Below are 23,844 nucleotides of genomic sequence, written 5' to 3' on the forward strand. Positions count from 1 at the left end.
ACAAGTCATAGATTTGTGAATATGTAGAATTACCGTTAGTAGATGTTCTTATCTCTGAATGTTCATCACATTTTTACCTAAATTGATTTGATCTGATTTCCCAATAAGACTAGATAGGAGGTATTTCAGATCTCTTTTCCTCTTCCCAAAAAGAACAAGTTTATATTAACTTTTGCAAACTAAATATTGTGAGCCATCTGAATCATTACACTCTTGACACTAATATAGTTCTATATGTCCCTGCAATCAACAACATACATTACTAAAATACACTCACTGGCCACATTAATAGGGACATCTTATTAATACCAGGTTGCTTTATCTTTTGTTTTGCTAAGTGCACAAATTCATCCCAACAATGATTAAAAAAGGTATCAAACATTCTTCCCGGATTTTGGTCCAAATTGACACGATGGTTTTATGCATCTGCAATAGATTTCACAGCTGCACATTTATTGCAATTAGATCTGGTGACAACGGCCAAATGCATTATGTTCAAAAACAAGTTTGAATGATTCAAGGTTTGCCATGTTTACCTCTGCTGGAAGTAGAAGTAGTACTGGTGATAAAATGAAGGAAATATTTAGCAACAATATTAAGAAGGTAGCGGCATTTATAGAATGCTACTAGCAGCCCACAGTATGCCTGACACATTTACATCATCACCAGTTTCAAGTGATACAAGGAGGATGCCTTCATCCCTTTAGGTCACTAAATTCAACAATGTAAATGTTGCAACTGAAATACAGATTAATCAGACTGACATTTTTCCAATCTTCTATTGAACAGCAATATTAAGCCTCTGCAAATTGTAGTCTGTTCTCTGTCCTTAGCAATAGTGACTGGAGTTTGATGCAGTGTGGTTTGAACCATCTGCTTTAGGGTTAAATATATTCTGAGTTCAGAGATGAAATTCCACACAACTTGGTTGTAACTACTGGGTATTTCAGAACCTCACGAAGACGTCCCATCAGTTTGCCCATTCTTCTCCGATCTCACAGAACCACACAAAACTACCACTCACCCACGTGATATTTTCAGACTCCTCCCTGTAAAAGAAACATGGTTGTGTAGAAAATTCCCAGGTGATCTGAAGTTTCTGATCTACTCAGATCAGCCTATGCACCACCAATGACCATATCAAGTCCAAAGTCACTTAAATCCACTTTCTTTCCAATTTTCAAGCTTAGTTTGTAATTCAGTAAATGCATCTAGTTTCTGGTATGTGACTGAGTAATTTAACTGAACAGGTAATAATAAAAAAGACAATGTGACCATCCACTGATTATTCTTCCTCTTTAGGTTGTGCATAATAGAGTTCAACAAACCCCATCAGCTACTTCACAAAATGACATCTGGAATTTTGCCCATCGCAACCAGGCAATAATGAATGAATATGCAGAACATGCAGTGGAATATAGATGTTGGATGATCACCGTTAGAGCCTATTCCATATGTGATCTGAGTCTCCATCAAGAAAAGCCAAAAGGATCTAGGTATCTAAACTCTCTCCAGCATTCGTCCTCTTTACACACAAGCTGGTTGTTTTCAGAGCCAGCTTCATAGAATTGCCTCTGTTTGTTCAGAAATGTCCAACCTGTCAAAGCTGCACAACACGTACTGCTGTCTGATACGCACAAATGAACACATCTCATCTGCAATGGAGCTGCGTTCGCTTTCTAGATACGACTTCAGAGGAAAATTCACTGAAGAGAAATGGAGAGAAAAAAGAAACGAAAATGTTGGAAGGGAGGTCAGAGAGACCGAGTCGCAAAATTCCTGGCTTTGTCCCCTACGTCAATCAGTCTTTTTGTATCCTAAACTCTTATGCTACTTCTGCTTCAGCTTAAAACCCTGTCTCCTTCTATGTGGATGAACTAACATAAAATGCAAAGCATTGTGGTGGAGGTGGGTAGAACGAAATGATTTCCATATCAGCAAGCCAATGTGATGTTCCATTGTTTCCTTGGGGACATTCCATCTCAGAAACTACTTAGAAGTGAAAAAGAAGCAATTCCACACACCAACAAAAAAAGGAAAAATCGGCAAAGTTAACTAAAGTGTAAAAGTGAAAGGGGAATACTTGTCAGGCTCTAAATAGGCAAACAGTCCATGTGTCATGTTTACAGTAATGGGGAATAAATAATTCAAAAAGCAGCCTAAGGCTGAAAAATCTGGCGCTCTCATCGCTGCTCTAAAGTTGATGTTTGGGGATGTAGCAATTAATAGTTGAGCACATTGAAATATTTTTCCTTATATACTTTAAAAAAATTAAGCAACACAATCCTTTCAAGTCACGAATGAAAGGAGACGTGGCTTAGTTACAGATTAACCGTTTTCCAACAGGATGAATGGAAGTTGCTTTTTAGAGTGCTAGCATGTCTGAAGGTTTCCATCTAAAATGTCTCATCCATGTGTCAACACATGTGAAACTTTAACAAGAAAAAATAATCATAATATAAAAAAACAATCAGAAACATGTCAAATTTAATTCACTAACCAACTTTACTTCTGATGGGAAATAAGAATATAAAAAGTTAATCTTAGCCCTGAAATTGTGTATTTGGTCAACCATTTTGTTGCAATCTAGATTGTTTGGAAATCCCACTATGCGGGCTGCACTGAGAAAAACACACAAGAAAAACAAAGTTGTAAACTTACATTTTATGGACATGCAAATCTTTCCTGATTTACGGTAGCACGACGGAGTACCCACAGCTGTAAATAACATATCAAAACAATCTGCAAAACTCATCCCAATAAAATCATAAATCCATAACCTTCAATCAAACAAAACAGTAATCAGTTTTTTAAATGACTGAAAAAATATGTATTTTCATTAACAAGAAAAATATATTTGAGAGTTGTAAGCATTTATGATTTGCTTTATTACAGATATATTGTAGACAATCAGGAGGTAGAGTCCCCATCACTAAACCAGAAGTTGTTTTTGCATGGCAGCTTTGTTCCCATTAGTTTATGAAAGTGAGGATGATTTGATATTAAGAATATTGTAAGGTTATTTGTAAAACCAGTTATGGGTTTGGAAATGTTTGAAACTAGAATAATCTTTTGTCACTTTTTCACCCCTGGTTTCACTTTTTGAAAAATCAGGGGAACGGGATAGGCCAGTTTGGATGGAGGATTAGGCATAATTTGGCTTCTGTAACTGCTGGGGTCTCCCTTTTATAAAAACAGGTGGTCTCTGGGTCACCTTTTTTCAATTCACCTAATCTACTAAACAAACCTCCCAGTCCCACCTCCTGCCCCTCTTGCCGTAATTTCCAGCTGCCCCTCCACAATTCCCTCAGACACATGGGAAAGGTTATTTGCACAATTGGTGGTGATTAGCTCTTGATTTGGCTTGTTCTATTTGTGTGACCAAGTCAGTGCATGCATGCAGAAACCAATTCCACTGAGGGCACAGCTGTGGCTCAGCCATGACTGAAAATGGTTGGAGAGAAGCAGACTGGGAGTTGGGTGGTGGAGGAGTGAGGAAAAATAAAAGCATTGAAATGATGGAGTTTGGACCATTCAAGCCACTCTGGTCCTTTGTTTTTGTGGTGGTTTCAATTTTAGTCTCCTTATTGTTGGAAAAACATCTGAACTATTTTATTTATGTTGGCCTCAGTTCTAATGATCTTTCTTAATTTAGACCTTTGGGGCATGACTTCACCCTAATAGGGTCCTGGGGTGGGGTCATGGCCTTAGATCCAGTCACCAACAACATAAGGTCTTCTATAGTTTACACCAAAGTGATTCAAGGGCGTGTTGGGTTTGATGGTTGGGTTGAATATGTTGGCTGCAACCCTCAGTTGGTGTTGGACTTACGGGTTGGCCCAGTGCCTCAACATAGCTGGTGAGGCTAAAGAAAAAGACAACAACGGCTGTTTTAGCCACTACTTTTTCTCTCCTATATTCATCCAGTCATCCAGCCAGGCAGGCAGGCAAGTGGGAAGACCTCTCACGAACTGTGTGTTCAGCCAACTATTCCCAACCCACTTCTTTGGCCTCCCTCCTGCAGTCATATATCAGGATGATGGTTGGTGAAGAACTCTTCATCTAGCCAGACGAATAAAGCAGAGATTAAGTACCCACCCAAATTCATTTAATAACTCATCTAACAGCTTGCGGCATGTAACCTTAACCACTGTTGAAAGGCTGGTTTTCTTTAGTGTTTAATTTTACTCCCACGGACAACAGACATTAAAGGAAAAGTGATTCTGAAAAATGTTGGCATTAATAAAAAATAATGGCACAACCAGATGTTTTTATAGGCAAATTGTTGCATTGAGGCAAGTTTCAGTTACAAATGTGTAACGACGGTAATGAAAGAAAACTAAAATAGACTGTAAGGATTGAGATGCACATTAAAAATAAAGAACAAGTATATTTATTTTAGATACTTCAATTAAAATATTACAATACATAAGCAATGGCTCAGTCTTTTTGCTCATAGGTAAGGTAATCTCTGGTTAAAAAGTTCACAATCCTCTTAAGTCTGTTTTTTTTCTTACTTTTGCACATTGTTCTATCAGTTTTTCTTTTTTATTTTGATGAAATATCCATTAAAACTATTAAAAACTAGTCTCAGACATTCATAGCAACGGCCTTTAAGCTTCCTAGTAGAGCATCTGGTAGAGCACTTGGTATTTCTCAAGTAGCAGATTTTCCTCCGATTTGTTTGATGTAACATTTGCAAGGTAAATACAAAAATAATATTAAATTCATGCAAACGGTTTAAGAAACTGAAATTTGAGGGATTTTGATGTATAAAAAGTAATATTTATTAAAATGAATTAAATAGGTCAAATACAAGAAAATACAAAACTATGGAAACTAAACTATCTGCTATTTCTGTTACACTTTTGAATTTTATGAACATTTATGAGATATGGTATAGCTGTGGTGAATATTGATTGAAGTAAATTTAACAGAATTTTGGCAATAAAATTTCAGTTCCCCAGAGCAAGGTTACAATCACAGTAACAGGAAAAAAATAAATAAAAATCTTCCAGTATTTTGGCAACCTTATTTTATTTAATTTGCGGCGTCAAATCAGCAGCTACAATGTGGCTTCTTGTCAAGAATGCAGCAGTTTGGCAGCAGTTGGTTTGCTTTTCATGTAGAGGTGAACCAGGATGCAAGTGCTGCTTGCGTGCGACAGAGCAGTCATAAGCCACAGAAATAATAATAAAAAAAAATGTCTTTGCAAGCTTACCAGCCCTTGCTTATGATTATGAAAATTACCTAAGCCTGCTAACATGGATTAAAATATTTTTCTTTATCCTTAAAATAAAGCTGCCATATTTAGTGAGCGTTAATGTTTAACATTCAGTCTCCCTGGGAGAGCTGCCAGGGTTGGGAGCCATGAGAGGAGGAGCTTTGTATTGAAAAGTGCCAGGGCATCTGGGAAGAAAAAAAAAAGCTGAAGGGAACCCAGGGAGCTGGTTTCTGCAGAACAGTTGAATGACCTTTTCTAAAATGCTGCCACCCGCCTGCCACTGAAACACAGTCTGGCTAATTAAAGTTTCAGTGGCATTGAATTTTCACTAGCATAGCAAACCTCGGGCAACCTTGGGGGCTCAAAGAGGGAAAAATGGGCGATATAATACAAGAGGATGAGCAGGAACCAAGGAAGCAGCTGAACAGGAGGACAGCCACTAGAGGACAGCATGGCAAATCCAAGCAGGAAAAGACAAAAGCCTTTTACTTTCCATCATATGGAGAGAAAAAAAAACAACATTAAAATGCAAATCCACAATTCCAGAGTATTTTACATAAGCTCTGATGTGTTTTGACCTTTCAAAGTACAGTGTTCAAAATGTTGAGGATCATATAGAATTAGAAATCAAACTGAAACTGCCCAACTGTGTACAAAAGGGGGGGGGGGGAACATTTAGAAAGGCCTAAACCAGAGATATCCAATGTCAAAACGCTGAGTGCTTTTCCAAATCCTATTGGGCTGCCTCTCAACCTAATGGAATCTTGATGGTGAGTTTCAAGAATAAATGCATGACTTATGACACAACTACCGGGAGCATTACCCAATATAGTGGACGGCATGTTCCCGTCTCCAAAACATCATTGAATAATTGGCCACGTTTGACCAGGACATTTCTGGAAAAATGGCCAAGAAAAGGTTATGCAACCAGACAGATTCACTCATAGCCTGCATTTCACAATCTGCTGGCGTTGTCTGCATTAATGATCTTGACCCTCTTTTCACCATGTTGGGAGCGAAAAGGACTTAATAAAGCTGAACAAAGCTGCTTGTGTGTGCGTGTGAGACTGTGTGTGTTTGAGAGACAGAGATACAGAGGAAAGGAAGACCCATGTGACTGTGTGTTACAGCTTGATGAGGGCTTGGTCTGTGATTCCTGGGGGATGTGGTCCAATCTAGGCTTTATTAGGCCTCACTGAGCTGTGTGCAGGGAGGTTTGTGTGTGTCTTCTCTATCGAGAACATTTGCCTGAGCATTCTAAGTACTTCTTTGTGTGGAACTTTAAAATGCACTCAGTTGGTAGCAGCTTAATAGTGCGTGCAAGGTATGGACCTTTTTCATGCTACAGTCTGCTCATAAGAGGTGAACTGCTTAGTTTAATCACACCATTTGTATATACCGAGTACTACTGGTAGTTTTTTTTTTTCTTTTTAAAGCATAAAAGTAGACATATACACACTGAAAAAAAAAACATTTCCAAAATAAAGGACTGTTTAGAAATTATTTTTTGAAAGTAAGTAGTTAATAAAAGTAAACATGACTCAGAATTAAATGGAGAGCTATTGAATTGAAGATGTAAACACATTTTAAATTTGATCTGAGAACAAATGCTGTGGAGTAAAGATATAAGAGTCCAAAGCCATGAAATAATGTGAGGAAGTCTTCAACCTCTTCTGGGAAGAAAAAGGCAACCACCATCCCTAACCTAATTATCTGATTTTATCACATAAATCAAATATTTCTGTCCAGAATTTTTAAGTATAGATGAAATTAATTAACCAATGTACGACTGAATTTTTATGCCAATCCTCATCAATATATTTGGAAGAAAACAGGACCTCTCTACCTGTGACATCACCTTCTAAATGCAAGCACACAGTTTTTTTTCTGGCAGGCATTATCCAACATGAAACTGATTACATTTTGCGATGCAGCCATTTGCGAACGTGAATAAGGTTTGACATCTTTGTGTACTTACGGTTGGCAGAGCTTGATAAGGTCCTGGTCGGTGGTTCCGGGTGGCAGACCGCGAATATACAGGTTGGTCTTACTGAGCTGCTCCGCCCCTCCCTGGCTGCAGCTGTTGGTGCTGGGGCTGGGAGGAGCCATGGGATGAGGGGGTGGAGCATAGGGCTGCTGGAAGAAACACAAGGAGAAAACAACGAATTAATACCAACTGCTAAAACACATTTTCGGGAAAAGTGCTATGTGAGAAGAGAAAAATTTAAAGACACTAAGATGAGGTGGAACAATGTTTCAAGAGGGAGTTGAAAATGTGTGAAACTGAATTATAAAAAAAAAAAATACAGCTTTTGAAGAAACAGGAAGCACTACAAATATGGCATCACAACAATGAAAAGAAAAGACATTTTAGGGCAGCTGTGAGAGAGAAAAGAGATTAAATCACTGTTGCTAAGAGATAAAAACACAACACCACGTAATAAATACAAATCTTAATAACTTCCCTTTAATAGGAAATAGGAAAAAATTGCTTTCCACAATAACAGTGTTCCATAAAAGGCTTTCAGGTGAGATCATGAATGCAGCATATGATTTTTGTTTTCCAGTTCACTTCATTATGTTTTGAGTAAACAGTTCACTGAGGAGGCTCTCACAAATTGGACTTCACATGGCTTCTAGCAGATTATAAACAGTTTTAAATGATGGTGAGTTCCTGCTCTCTGCTAAAATTGCCAGAACCAATTTTATTAGACTGTGAAACAATTTTCACCTCCGAGGGTGTGAGATCCTGATGCAATAATCCACTCCAGTATATTTTATAACCATTTACATATGAATGTCTTTGAGTGTAATCCTCAGCTCACAAAACTTATTCAAAATTTGATTCCACCTTTGTTTTTCCTACTCGACTTTTCCCCATCGCTGGATCTTTTTATTTGCTTGTTGTTCTGTTTGTGTAGATTTATGGTACAGGAGTCAGGGCCCCCTGCTCACAGACCATTTATATCTCTATTGCAGGGACATTGCACATAATGACAGCAAGGGAGAGCTGAAGCCCCATGGGTGAGAAAGGAGAGAGAGGCAAAAAGAAAAAGACTATGTGCAATGCAAAAAAATAAAAAAAATAAATCAAATTCTGCTGTATGAAGCAGAGGAGAAAAAAATGGCCAGGAAGAGAGGAAGACATAACAAAATACCACCAACGGCTCTAGTTAACTAGGTTAACTCTCATCCTCCAAGGGGAGGACCTTAAAACCTTAAACCTGCTGTGAAAACACACACTCGGTTTAACACACACGCACTCACACCATTAGCCCTCCGATTTGCACCACACGTTAACAGCGACTGTTGGAGAATGGCTGATTTGATGCGCTATTTTAAGCGTGTGTGCCATGCCAGCGTGTCTACTCCCACTTCTCAGACAAAAAGCCGGGGTCCCTGGAGCGTGAAGAGGGAGCCACGTCCATCAATGGATGGCCAATTACCACGCTGAGCTAAATGGAGCTGATGGGCAGCCACTCTCTGCGCCATGCTAACACAGACACACACTGTATGCTGGGATACTGATAAGAACATACACAAGGGTAAGAACACAGAAAGAGCTTTCTCCATACAGGTGCAAAAACAGCAACCTAAAACATATCACTAACAACCCAAGACTTTTTCCACTTCAAATCCAAATCATATAATCTAAGATAATCTAAAGATAATGGCACAGAAGACAATTTAATAGCCCCTTCCTACTAACGTATGGGTTTAAGTAAGTTCCATTTCTTTACATGTTATCTATTTAAATGTGTCATTTGATTTTTTTTTTTTATATCAAATTGCAACTCACAGTGGCAGCATATACAAGACATATAGCCCACCACTACATTATTTACACTGAATATTTATTAATTTTATTCAAATCTCCTGAAAAGAGCGCCATAATTAAGTCATGCAATGTCATGTAAGCTGCGTAGAAGCTCTGTCTGCCCTGATGAAGATTAACTCACCTCAGCATGCTGAATTTATGTATTGAAAGACATGACAGTGTAATTTAAATAATCATTTGACCACTTTAGGTACTTGAGGCACTGAACACTGGCATTTCAGACTAAGATGTTAATGAGATCTTTACGTTTAGAAAAAACAATGTCATGATGGAAGGGAAAAACATCTTCAATTAAATGCCTTCTGTCTTGTTTTCTGGACATAGCTGCACAAGCTACAAGGAGAAAGAACACAATTAAGCAACATTTATTAATGGTCTCGTGCTATGGCAACTGTGCATAGGAATTTTAATCTCTTAAATGCTCTATTGAGTTATTTCCACCTTCTTAGAGTTCCTTGAACTTTCACAGCTGCAGTTCAAGCCTCGGCTTTGAGGTTTTTAACTTTGTCTCCCTATTCTCAGCTCTTCATTTTACTTTGTCCAAATTCACTGTGGCCCAATTTACTCACAGAGTGTTGCAAATGTCATCTCACTGTATAGACAGTTGCTGTAGGAGCTGTGCATTAATGCAAAAGTTCCTTCCTTTTATTCAGGCTTTTGTGAAGTTCTTCAGTGATCCACACAGCTCTCTTCCTCTTCTTCTTAGGCTCCAGGCTTGACTTAAATTTTACTCTTTGGAATTCATGTGTCCCACCCTATCGATTTACTTTCATTTTTTAAGGTTCAATGCTGAAATCTTACACAATGAGGCATGGAGGGTCAAAATGAGCCCATTACTTACAGTCCTGGGCGAAGAGGCACAGAGTGAGGTTATCCAAGGGAAAAAGAAAAAAGGCTGGAAAAGTGCTCTGGGATGAGGAATGGGGCGCCTAAGGTGGGCGCCAAAGGTCTCAAGAGAGTGGATGTTTCTGAATGGCTGAAAACTAATAGTAACCAGTAACTATCTTATCTTTTCATGTAATGTTTTAAGAGAATAAAAAAGGCTTTTCAAGTTAATATGCTCATGTTAGAAGAACCTTCTGTATTTAGTTTTAGAGGCATAAGAGAAATTTAGTGGGCACACAGGTCATTGCCAAATAATTCTGCCATTTTAAAAATCACTTGTCCGCAGGCTTCTTTCCTGCCACCCTGGAGGTTAATAACCAAGCTTGTTTCCCTTCCTGGACAGTTTAATGACTGCAGTTTGCCCTCAACCTGTCAGCCTAAAAGATTCCCAAATATACCATAAATACTGGACTCATGTCAGAGTGACGAGGACTGAACACAGCAGTTATAGTATATTTCCACAAGGAGGGGAGGGAGATGAAGGTCGAGTCGTGGTAGGAGGGAGGGAAGCAGAAAGTTAAAAAGAGCCTGATGGGAAGGCTTGAAAAGAGAAACGGAGAAGAGTGGGAGAAAAGCTGGTCATGACACTTGGGAAAAAAAACTCCAGGTGGTAAATGAGAAAACCTCCATTCTGCCGCCTCCCTACCCAGCTGTGACATGCCGCTACGCAGACTTACTGGGGATTTCAATTTGCTGCACTGTATTTTAGACAGGCAAAATGGTTTACACAGGCCCAATTTACCAAGCCAGTCGTGCAGGGGGGTTCACAGCCTGTGTGACATGCCAGGGAATGTTTATGAGTGTATTAAGTGAGGGTGATAAATCTAGCGTGCGTTGCAAAGGCTGAGGGTACCTAGCGTTGCAATGTATATCCACACAAGGACAACACACATTTCTTTAACAGAGCTAGCTTTCTTTGTTTCTGAAAGTAGGGATGTCATTTAGAACAACCTGAACCGAATATGTGTTCCATCATATTAATAAAATAGAAGATTTTTAACACTTAATAAAATAAATCAACACAAATATTCCATTTTATTTCTAACAGGTTGCATATTTTGTTTCGTTCCCAAACTTTTTACATTCCCCAGCTTTCTGAGGCAACTTTAAATGGTTCAACTACAATGGCCAAAGCAGTTTTATAGCGCTTCGAATCATTTGGATACAAGAATAAAATCTTGTTGCTGGCTGAACACAAGCAGTTGTTTGCCAACTGGAGTTAAATCTCAGCCTCCCCACCCCACATGTCGGTGTTGTTAAGCAAGAGTCTGAATCCTATGATAGCTTTAATTTACTGACTGATGTGTGAATTTAAGTGGGTGAATGTAGCTGGAAGTGCAGTGAGGCATCAATAACACAAAAAATGTGTAAATGAAGCACATTTACCATTCTCTTGAGAACAGACTCTTATTTGACCTAATCTTGAAAGAAAGAAAAAAAAAACACATAACACATAATAAAAATCTAAAACCAGTTTATGGGCTTACTTGGACATTTGTTTTAATGCAGAATGGCTCTGCACCCGTCATAAGTCGTTTTTTTCTTGCTATATAAATTGTTTTGGCTCAAAATTCTACGATGTAGAAAATTACAATGCAGTTTTGAAACCTTACAGTTTTTGATGAGGATAAGGAAAACATTTACTGATACAATGCATGCAGAATATGAGAAAATAGTGTGAATGGAGATGGAGGTTGGGCAGTTTAAAACTATCATTACTGCTGTCTCCCTCTAATGTTCATCACCTAGATAAAAAGCAGAAATATTTACAGCTGCAAGAACAAATGCAGCATGTACAAAAATTGGCAAATGACTTATTTTTTATTTCTAACTGACTCCACTGCAACATCTCTGAATCCAGCTGGATGTACTTAAAAGTGATGAATGCTGCTGTTACTTAAACCAAGTCCTTGCTGCTGGGGGCATCTAGGAATGTAAAAATGTGTTGCACCATTTTGAGTAATGTCCTACGATCTAAAGCAGGGATTTGAAACTTCAGGGTGGCAATGTTCTGCTACTTTAAGAACATCTGAATGAAATATTGACTACATGCTAAAGAGGTCATTCTGACCTGTTATTCAGGTGTGTTAGACCAAAGATGCATTGAGAAGTCCAGGACATTGATTGGTAGTAATTTGACTTGCTAGTCCAACACATCCCACTGTTGCTCAACTGGATTGAAATTGGAGGCCCTTTCAACACTTCAAACGTCTTGTTGTACTTCTCCAACTCTTCATGAATTATTTGTGCCTCAGGGCAGAGTGCATTATCCAGCTAAAAAAGCCCCAGTCATAGTCAAATATTGTTTCCATGAATAAATGTATGAATTTTGCATAATTGGTTAGGAAGGTGGTTTATGTTAAAGTAACAACAACTTGAGATAAATAAATAATAAATAAAAAATAAAAAACAGTCAACTTCTTCCTATAGCCTACTCCTGCAGTTCGGATGGTATGCCTTGTTGATGCCCTTAAAGATAGACAGCGGCTGGCATAACCTTTTTGATTGATTTGCACTTGTGTCTGTAGTCTGTGAGCTTTTTCTATGTAAAAACAGTATTTATATTTTTCAGCAATTTGAGATGGCAATGAAATCTGTCAACAGGGAGTTTTCTTTCTTTATACCTGCGTCATTGAGCTGATTGTTGTCACAACCTCTATTACTGGGTCACCACTGTTCCTTCCTTGGGCCTCTTTTGATAGATATTGATCTGTTCAGATCATGAGCTGCAGGTTTGAACATGCTTTAACCCAATCACTTAGCCATCACAATTTGGACATCATCAAACAAGTTCAATGTCTTGTTCCTAACACATTAAGGACATTTTTTCATTGCTGCCTTACCAACAGGTGCCACAAAGCAGGTGTGATCTCAGTTATTTTTTTATTCATATTTATTTCTATATGTAACTCTGATTGGGTCACTGAATCTCATTTCAATGAGATTTGCTTGAGGATAACAGAACATGGAATAAGCAGTTTAAATGTGATTTTAGAAATTCTACCTTTATACACAGCCAAATCCTGTAAGGTAAGGAATGATTCAGTTATAAAATTTAGCATTTTAATTGCAAATGGTTTGGAACATTTGGAGATAATCTAAAAAAGGGGCTGCAAACAGAGTTAAATAAATAAATACATAAATAAAACAAATCAAGGTTCATAGGGTTCAGAGATTAATTTTAAGCAACTTTTTGTGTTTTCAATAAATTAAAAAATAAAAAGAGAAACAAAGGTGAAAAACAAGAAAGAAATTCCAGAGGATGAAAAATAAACATTTTAAATTTACTTTAGCATGATTTGTTTTTCAAAGCTGTTAGAAACAAGAAAATGTCACATTCTGGTGTGAGGAATCAGTACCTTTCAAATCACAGAAGGTTGTTTCAGTCACTGGGATCAAAGCATTTTTGTCTTTTTTACATAATTTTCCTCCTCTGTGTTTCCCTGCAGTGCAGGGCAGAACTGAATGAGGTGGTTGCACACCAATGTAGTAATTGGGCCTGATTTATAGGAGGCCAGAGGAGCTAACTCAACACTGGAACTGGGCCAGACAAGGCCATACTGTCAATATCATCAGTAAGCCAGCACAACCCTGCCTAAGCCTGCACACGGTCATGACACCGCTATTTCAGGTCGCCAGGCAGACGCACACGCACGTCTGTTACTGTGTTAATATACGTTTCCTGTTCTGTGCATTTCTGCTCAGTCCAGTCAGACACTGCTGTAAAAAAAAATTACACCCAGTCTCTTAAAATGGAGGAAAAAAGCCTCCCAAGTCATTCTCCATTAATTCATGCTGGCAAAGTCTGTGCAAAGACTCTTAGAGGCAAGCACGCTCCCAGAGGCATCCCTTCCAAAGTGCCAGAACCAACAGTTTGCTCGGCAGTCGGCTGCATTCACAGCAGCCTTTAAGCGTGGAAGGAACACAAATCCCCCATCCATCCTGGATTGCTGTTTCTAAACCTTTAGCTCAAAAACATGTGCTTTAAAAACCATGACTGAATCTCAATGCTCAAAGAAGAGCAAGGGACGCTGGAAACCTGCCTGTCCTCCTCTTTCTTTACATGTTCAGTGTGTGTCCATGCTCCTCTTGGTAAAGCATAGCCAGAGGAGTGAATAGCAAATCATCCCCAATTCACCTGGGAATGCAGCACTGCTGATCCTACAGCCAAATGCATCTTAGCAGAAGAGATTGTTAGCTCTCTGTATGTGGGGGCATGAGGAGACGAAAGAAAAAAAAAAGATGCTTAAGACATATATATTTATATATACATAAATATTAACAAGCATTAACTGCCAGAGTTAATTCGAAGGTCTAAGAGTGTTATAAGAGACAGAAGGAGAGAAAGGAAAGCTAGAAAAGAACAAACCTTACACATACAGGTTAATGTATCTGAAGTCAACCAGACTGTCTGACACAACACACTGGTTGGATAACAATGATAAAGACTGCAACAAATATGACTATAAGTTTATCCACTTTATTGTTAAAATTGCTAAAGATATCTTTCATCTAACCTTTTTCTCTTTTTATGTACTCTCTGTTCACACCTCGTTTCTACAGCTTCCACTTTCATGTGTCATAATACAGAAACTTTGTCTTCAAAATCAGCCTGTGACTTTTAGTTGTGTGAAAAACAACTCATATATTTTATGGAGTATTGCTCACTTTGTTCCTTTTGCTTTTTCATACCAAAGTTTTTTTAGGTATGAAAAAACAACCTTTTTATTCATACCTCTTACTAGGAACATTACCTCCTTTAACATCTGAAGATTAACATATTCTTGAAATAATTTAAGATATGTGGTTATGCGTTTCCAACAAATAATGTCAACCAGCGGGAAGTCGATCTTTTATTTCGGTTTGACTAACAGTTATAATCCCTCATATTTCATAAGCCAACATGAATCTCACACCAACCCTAAATGCCCCTCTTTGCTACAGTTATCCAACATGATCCTATGAGCTTCAAACATCTGCTATTCAGGAATTACTGGAGTCTTTCTCATTTTGAAAAGCAGCTATACGATACGGGCTTTCGTGCCTTTTCATTAATACCACTGTTGCCTTAAAGCAAGAAGGTCATGGGTTAAAATTTCCACCTAGACTTTGCACATTTTCCAAGTGCACGTTTGGGATCTCGATTTAACCTATTTCCGTTTTAGGTTGAACGGAAATATAAATATAATTTAAGTGAAATTTTGTCATGTTCAAAAACTGAATACATTACTTCTAATACAAACAAAAAAAATGAATTCCTCAAAATTACTGTTTTAAATAATTCTGGTTGTAGTTCTACTTTTTATTGAATTTTTTGAATGCTGTTGTGAAGATTTTATATTCCTTATGATAAATATGAAATACACATCACTTTTACTTATCAGATTGGTTGGTTGGCAACAATGTCCTCAAACACAACCTAAAAATGGAGCTGGATTGCATACATCAGTCCTCCAGCAACCCTTAACTTGGTTCTCTGTGGACATTAAGAGTCAGCCAATATTTAGGTGACATAACTAGGGCTTAAGTGTGTTTGTGCTGCGCAGATTATGACGGGTTGGCTGGAAGTACAGTGACCGCCGCCGAGGAATCCGTAAGAGAAAGCACTGAGCGAGCCGTGGGCAGAGACAAAGTGAAACTCTATGGACATAAATATTTGGGCTGATTTGTCATCATTATAGCCAGCTGGGTCTGTTTGCAAGCTTTGCAGTGTGGGAGTGGAGACTGCAGGATGACTGCAATGAAGGAGTGGGTAGATATAGATGTTCATTTAAAAGCAAGGCAACCAAGACAGGGACATATTAGGAAACCAAATGTTCTAAATCTGTTCACCAACTGAATCCACTTGGTTGCATCCTCTCCCCAAAATAGATTTTTTATATTTATGAAAAACTTGCTATGGAGTCACCAACATAGATCTTCAGAATTTATTTAGATTTAGAGGTAAACCTAGCAAATGTATGGATTGAATTGCAGAAATTTAATGAAGGCTTATTTGACAGTAGCTTTAACTAAGGGTTAGGATTATAATTTTGGTTGCAAAAATAATTAAAGAATAAATAGATCAGATAAATATTGTACATTTCTTTTCAGAAACAGCATTTTGACAAAAAATTAAAATAAATAGGTAAAATATAGCTAGTTAAATGTTCAGGGTCACTTTAACCAGCAGAAAATTAACTACATTTTAAACACTTGAATATTTTAACTTCACATAATAGAAGGGTGAGCAAAATTTCTGTTTGACCAGATGCCCTGTGTCAAGAAATCTTTTGTGAATTTGCATTAGTTGCCAGTAGTTTGCAGCATAAGTAGTGGCATAATGGAGCAATTAAGTGGCATATATGAAAATATACCATCAAAATCAATAAGTCGAACAAAAAAGCTTATGAATATCTGTGATCTACAGTGCACACCATACATTCAAAAGCTAAACAATATTTACCATCTCTGATTAGAAACTGAAAATTTGTAGGGTACTTTGAATAAGTATGACAACCTGAGAAAGTTGGAGCAATTATAATGTTTGAAAGTTATGCTAACTAGAAACCACTGTGTAACTATAGCTCTGGACCCAGAAGAGCGAAAGTGGAAAGTTCATTTTCAATTGTAAAAGAAAAAGCACTAAGCCCCAACCCTATTCTTCACCACTAATTGGGCACATTCTTCAGGAGTCAATTATGTTTTTCACATGAAGTTTAAGTACAAGCCCGGGACTGTGTGGAAGTGCAGGAAAACACATCGGTTGACACCCTGCCCTGAATCGCCGAGACTACGCTCGCATCCCGAAAAACAGAAGAACAGTCCATATAACAGAAACTAAGCTCAATCTGTCTTTAACTTACACCTTTAAACGTGCAACTACTCTGGAATACATCAGTCTCTCATGCTACAGTAGCTCTAGGTGTGCATGTCTTTGTCTGACATCCAGGGCCAATTGCTTGACAAATTGCCAGATTTTGAATGAACAACTATAGATAGCAGAATGTCAGGCAGAGAGCGGGAGACAGGAGACAGATTGATATCGAAGACACTCAGCCATTTGTCATGCTATTCTGCAGACAAACAAATTTAGGTCCACTCTTCCAGAAGGTCAACTTTGCTCAAATTCATAAATAAGCCTATAATTGACAGAGAAGGTGCAGAGAGGCTGAAAGTTCCCTAACAGCTTAGTGCATGAGTTACTGCCCGACACTGACCTCAGACCTGCAAGTGTTTGACTGTGTGCCAGCAGCCATAAGTTAAAGGAACTTTGTAATGTTTGCATAACTGAATGATGCCAACACTGTTCTGACTAAAACAACCTGACATAGGCACAGACTTGTGAAAAAGGCAGTGCAGCGCAATACAGTGTAAACAACTATAGGTCTGTGCATGACAGACAATAATCTGCTAAAATAATAAGGTTATAAATCCTTAAGAGATGTTTCGTCTTGAATTTTCTTTAAAAAGCCTTACTTATCAGTAAGGGTAATCAAAGAAGATAGACTAATCTGACATTGAGATTGAACAAGGGAGAACAGCAGATAATTATGTGAATAATACAAATTCACCTTGTGGAAGAAACATATTTCCAGGTCAGGACTAGATTTGCTAATTTGTGAGTGAGAACATGATACATTTTTTTAGATTTTTAATTTCTTACAGCATGCAATAAGATGATGAAGCTAGGATGAAATGTATGTCAATAGTGAACTACAGAAGATCAGAATCACCATTTTCACATAGGGTTTATATAGATATATATATATAGATATATATATATATATATATATATACATATATATATATATATATATATATATATATATATATATATATATATATATATATATATATATATATATATGTATTGAGCTGACTGGATAGCTCAATACATAAGGCATCAGTATATCACCCGAGAGGGCAGGGTTCGAATCCAGTCTGGGTCCTTAGGCAAGACCCTTCAAGCTACTGCCTACCTCATACCATGAGAGATACTAAGTTGCATAACATGCCGGCTCAGACGTCGCCCGGCCAAACAAGGTCTGCGTCAGGTGTTGGGGAACCAGAGCACCTTGATGACAAATGGGCTACTGGAACAAGACGGAAATGGGCGAGAGATGAAAATGTGGATCTGTTGGAATGCTACTACTCAAGTAACCCTAGTCAGAGGGGTTACATGCAAAGACTGGGGAAGGAATGGTCACTTCGACATCCCCAGTCAACACTAAGCGCTAAACAACTAGTAGCTCAGTGTTCCAACATCCGCAAACGGCAACTGCTATCACAACTTGAGATTGACGAGATACAACACAAATGCTACGGCAAAAGGGAGGAACCCGGATGTCAGGACTGTGGGGACTTAACTACAAGTCCCCACCCAGTGAGGGGATACACGGCCCCAATGAGCGAAACAGAGCTGAACGAGACAGCTGCTGACCTGAGAGAGAGAATCATGACCCGAATGACAACCAGGCCTCCCCGGCGCCAATTACAACGGCTGAGTGAAGTACCATCTGAAAGTCTCATTGAGAATGTGAATGCAGCATTGAGAACGATCCCTACCAACACCATAACAGAAACCAATGAGCTGATCTACAACTCAGCATCAGTGATCCTTGAGATACTTGGCTATAAGAGCAACCATGAGACCCAATACCCACCATGGAAAAGACGGTTAGAGGCTAAAATCAAGGTAACAAGGAGGGAAGTGAGCCAACTGTCAGAGCTCCACAAGGGTGCAATGAAAAGACCAGTACCCAGAAAGTACAGGCAGATGCCCATACCTGAAGCACTCGAGACTGCCAAACAGAGGCTCCAAGCCTTGTCCAGCCGCCTAAAGAGATACACAAGGGAGAATGAATCCAGAAGGATTAACAGGCTCTTCTCCACTCAACCAGCTAAGGTGTACTCTCAATGGCAGGGTAACAATAACAACAGAGCAGACCCACCAAGGCTGGAGACGGAACAATACTGGAAAGGCATATGGGAAAGGGAGGCGTCCCACAACAGCAATGCACAGTGGCTGATCTCTCTACGAGAGGACCACAGCAACCTCCCTGAGCAAGCCCCGGTAACCATCACTGCGACAGATGTCCAAGAAAGAGTCTCAGGTATGAAAAACTGGACAGCACCAGGGCCTGACATGATCCATGCCTACTGGCTAAAGAAACTCACTGCTCTCCATGAGCGAATGGCAGCCCAAATGAACCAGCTGCTACAAAGTGGGACTCACCCTGAATGGTTAACTGAAGGGCGGACAATCCTAATCCAGAAGGATCCATCAAAGGGTCCAGTCCCACCCAACTACCGACCAATAACCTGCCTCTCCACAACCTGGAAGCTCTTGTCAGGCATCATAGCGGCCAAGATAAGCAAACACATGGATAAACACATGAGCACGGCACAGAAGGTATCGGTGTAAATAGCAGAGGAGCCAAACACCAACTCCTCGTAGACCGCACAGTTGCCCGAGACTGCAAAACCCGACACACCAACCTGTGCATGGCTTGGATTGATTACAAGAAAGCCTATGACTCAATGCCGCATACTTGGATCATTGAATGCTTAGAGATGTATAACATCAACAGGACTCTGAGAGCCTTCATTGCAAACTCGATGAGGCTGTGGAAAACCACCCTTGAAGCCAACTGCAAACCACTTGCACAAGTGTCCATCAAATGTGGCATATACCAAGGAGATGCTCTGTCCCCGCTACTGTTCTGCATAGGCCTGAACCCCCTCAGCCAAGTTATCAACAAGACTGGCTACGGATACAGACTCAAAAATGGGGCCAATATCAGTCACCTACTCTACATGGATGACATCAAGCTGTACGCCAAGTGTGAGCGAGACATCGACTCACTGATCCACACCACCAGGATCTACAGCACTGACATTGGGATGTCATTCGGACTAGAGAAATGTGGTCGGCTGGTCACAAAGAGGGGGAAGGTCATCCACACAGAAGGGGTCTCACTCCCAGAAGGAACAATAGCAGACATAGAGGACACAAGTACCTAGGTATACCACAAGCAAATGGCAACCTCGATGAGGTCACAAGGAAAGGAGCCACAGCTAAATACCTCCAACGAATAAGGCAAGTCCTGAGAAGCCAGCTCAATGGCAAGAACAAAATCCGTGCGATAAACAGCTATGCCTTGCCAGTAATCAGATACCCTGCTGGAATAATTAGCTGGCCAAAGGAGGAGATAAAAGCCACAGATATTAAGACCAGAAAGCTACTAACAATGCATGGAGGGTTCCATCCCAAATCCAGCACCCTGAGACTGTACACGAGCCGCAAGGAAGGAGGCAGAGGACTAGTGAGTGTGAGAACCACTGTCCAGGACGAAACAACTAAGATCCATAAATACATCAGGGACAAAGCCTCAACAGACAATGTGCTCAGTGAATGTCTCAGACAACAGGGAACGGAGGTTGAGGTGCCAGAGATACCATCATGGGAGGACAAACCCCTACATGGGATGTACCACCAGCAAATAACCCAAGTGGCTGATATCAGTAAATCCTACCAATGGCTGGAAAAAGCTGGACTCAAGGACAGCACAGAGGCCTCATCCTGGCAGCCCAGGAACAGGCCCTAAACACCAGAGCAATAGAGGCCCAGATCTACCACCAGACAAGACCCAAGGTGTAGGTTGTGCAAGGAGGCCCTGAGACAGTCCAGCACATCACAGCAGGGTGCAAGATACTGGCAGGGAAAGCGTACATGGAGCGACATAACCAAGTGGCAGGCATAGTGTACAGAAACATCTGTGCAGAATATGGACTGGAAACCCCAAGATCAAAGTGGGAAACACCCCCAAAGGTGGTGGAGAACGCCAGAGCTAAGATCCTGTGGGACTTCCAGATCCAGACAGACAAAATGGTAATGGCGAACCAACCAGACATTGTCGTAGTGGATAAACAACAGAGGAAAGCCGTTGTGGTAGATGTAGCAATACCAAGTGATTGCAACATCAGGAAAAAGGAGCACGAGAAACTGGAGAAATACCAGGGCCTCAGGGAGGAACTGGAGAGGGCCTGGAAGGTGAAGACCACAGTGGTGCCTGTGGTCATCGGGGCCCTCGGGGCAGTAACCCCCAAACTGGAGCAGTGGCTACAACAGATCCCAGGAACAACATCAGACATCTCAGTCCAGAAATGTGCAGTCCTTGGCACAGCCAAGATACTGCAGGACCCTCAAGCTCCCAGGCCTCTGGTAGAGGACCCGAGCTCAGAGGATAAGAACCACCCGCGGTGGGTGAGAAGGGAATTTTTATATATATATATATATATCTATATATATATATATAGAGAGATAGATAGATATAGATATAGATATATCTATATATATATAGTACAGGGTGAAGCTGTACTTATTAGGAGACGTTTTACACTGTTTCATAATCCAGTCATGGAGAAAACTCCATGCAGAAATGTTATAGAATATATGCTAGTTCAATATACTTTAACCATTTTGTTTCCCTTGTGCCATTATTATATGTGACAAGTTGTGCAAGTATGTAAAGAAAAATTAAGATCCATATAGTTACAAGACCCGTATCTTCATAATTTTTGAATATTTAGTTAATTTAAAATGCAAGGATTTTAAAATTATTTTTCTTTTTTTGTTTAGAGTCTATAAATGTCACTTTTATCCTCCAGAGGAATGTAATCACTGAAGCTTCTCTGAAAGTTGCCAGACTAAATACTGGCACAAAAAACCAACCACTGTTCTGACAGGAAGCCTTGAGACAGCCATAACAAATCAGCTACAGAGCAAAGAATGATTGGATTGAGGTGTATATAAAGTTATTTTATGACAAACATCTGAAAAAGCCATCCGGAGAGTCCACACAGGGATCTCAACAAACCTGCCTGAGTTTCTGTTTCATCCCTGCCAAAAATATCAGGTGTGTAAAAAGAAGCAGAAAGAAAGCTGCTACACCAACTTAGTATTGAAAAGCCCACATCTGTAATGGTTATTTACCCCACAATTTTTGGTTTTATTACTCTGGCAAATTTTAAACACACGGATAAAGTCAAATGAAGCACAGAAACTGAAGTTTGCTTTGAAAAAATTGACAACATCACAACTGAAAAATATTACAGTGCATTAAGAAAAGCAAAATGGTTCTGAAATGGTGCCACTATTTAATTGCAAGACAGGCAGTAAATGAGATTTTGATGGATGCGAACTTCCAGATGAGCTTCACAAAAGGTCATGGTGGCAGCAGGCAATCAAGGCAAAGAGGATGCTTTTGCTTTCTTTACACAAAGAAAACCATAGAGAGGAAAAGAATGCCTCAACATAATCTGGCACAGTTAAATATATTTTGCAATCAACAAAAAGAGACTTAGTACTGGTATAGTGTAAAACAAAATTTGCTTCAGAAAACCCTATTTGCTGGCAGGAGGACATAAAATGTTTTGTGTGACTAATTTTGCTATAATGTGCCCTTTCAACTTTACCTTCAGGTTTTATTTTTAAGATACCAAACACTGTAGGAAAAGGTGTTAATCAAGCATTTAACACCACAGAAAATGTGTTTTAGCTGATCAACATCTCAAAGGTTTTGTGAAATGTGAAAATGTGAATACCTCACAAAACCATCAATCAAGTCCAATCCCTAAATACTTCACATTTAACCCACTGGATCTAAAGGAACTGCTTGTAACAGCTGACTGCAGCAAGCAGAAGAAAAAACAACAACATTGTTTGTGCTTGAGAAGTTCAGATAAACTGTTCCTACTTTTTCAGAAGTATTTAGAATTACATTCAGTCATTTAACAGATGCTTTTAACCAAAGGAGTTATAAACTCCTTTGGTTAAAAGTCTTGTAGGAAACCCTAATGTAAGTATTTACCGCTTACACTGAAGCACTAAGAGCAAGTTTGGCATGTTAGTGTGATAAATGTATTGAGTGAGGAGGGTTTCTCAGAAAAGATGAGTCTTTATTTCATTCTTCATGGTGCAAAGCAGTAGCATCCAATCCCAGTTCCTGAGAGCCATGTGTTCTGTATATTTTAGATTTCTCCTGAGTTTCATAGATTTAAATACCTGAGTTATGACCTGGCCTTATAAGAACTTAATAGCATGTACATGTACTGTACAGCATATGTACTTATATGCTGCTATATCATCTACTTATCAATGTTTATGGTGCTTGTGTTACCTGAAGAGCAGTTTTTATTTAGGCAGGCTAGGCAAATGTTTCCTATTATTCACATTTGACAAGTTTATGTGAATTTAAATCTGAATTTGGCTTCAGCATTACATCATGCAATACCTTTTGTTTTTATCATAGACCTGTTTTCTATCCCAAGCCTTGTATTTGGACATTGGACAAAAAAAAAAAAAAAAAACCTCCTGACAGCCTAAGTGTCTTGTTTTATGCATACGTACACCAGACACTAAACTATCCTCATTACTAAACTCTGTGAACCTCCATTCCCCTCCCTAACCTTCCATAACAGAACTCATCCCTTTCTAGTCTTCCCTGTATCCTCTATTCACCTTTCCCAATCCGTTCAGTCAGCTTCTATCCATCTCTAAATCCATCGCAATCCTCATCTGGCTGCTCGTCCTCCATTTCTCCTTTGTGCTTTCTTCTCTGAATCTCTCCTAACCCCCTTTCTCCTCCCAGTCTAAGCGTCATTGGGGAGTTTTTACATAGTGTTGAGAAGAGTTTAGTAGGGCAAAGAATACGCTGTGCCAGATCTCGCACTGTGTGTTAAGCAAGTATCCCCCCCTTCAAGGAATAACAGCATTACTCAACAGAAAATAACCTGTATCCGCCCGCCTCCTTGGGCCGATGTGTGCATACTGCAAAGCTGCTGTCAAGCAGCCGGCAACGGGACGACACAGGGGATTGTTTTACTCGAGTTCAATCAGAGAACAATGCCGCAT

The 23,844-nt window shown here is 39.4% G+C and overlaps 1 protein-coding gene across 6 annotated transcripts in view; it reads right to left on the reverse strand.

Annotated features, from left to right (window-relative positions):
• Positions 1-23,844, reverse strand: part of rbms3 (RNA binding motif, single stranded interacting protein) — a 379,593-nt gene that overhangs the window by 173,667 nt on the left and 182,082 nt on the right. For all 6 annotated transcript variants that reach the window (XM_055053855.1, XM_055053854.1, XM_055053857.1 and 3 more), the window contains one exon: positions 7,203-7,360. In XM_055053855.1, the coding sequence (XP_054909830.1) occupies positions 7,203-7,360 (158 nt within the window). The remainder of the gene's footprint in view (positions 1-7,202; positions 7,361-23,844) is intronic.

This window comes from Poeciliopsis prolifica, unplaced genomic scaffold (assembly GCF_027474105.1).
Source record: "Poeciliopsis prolifica strain line A6 unplaced genomic scaffold, Auburn_PproV2 SCAFFOLD038, whole genome shotgun sequence".
NCBI lineage: Eukaryota > Metazoa > Chordata > Actinopteri > Cyprinodontiformes > Poeciliidae > Poeciliopsis > Poeciliopsis prolifica.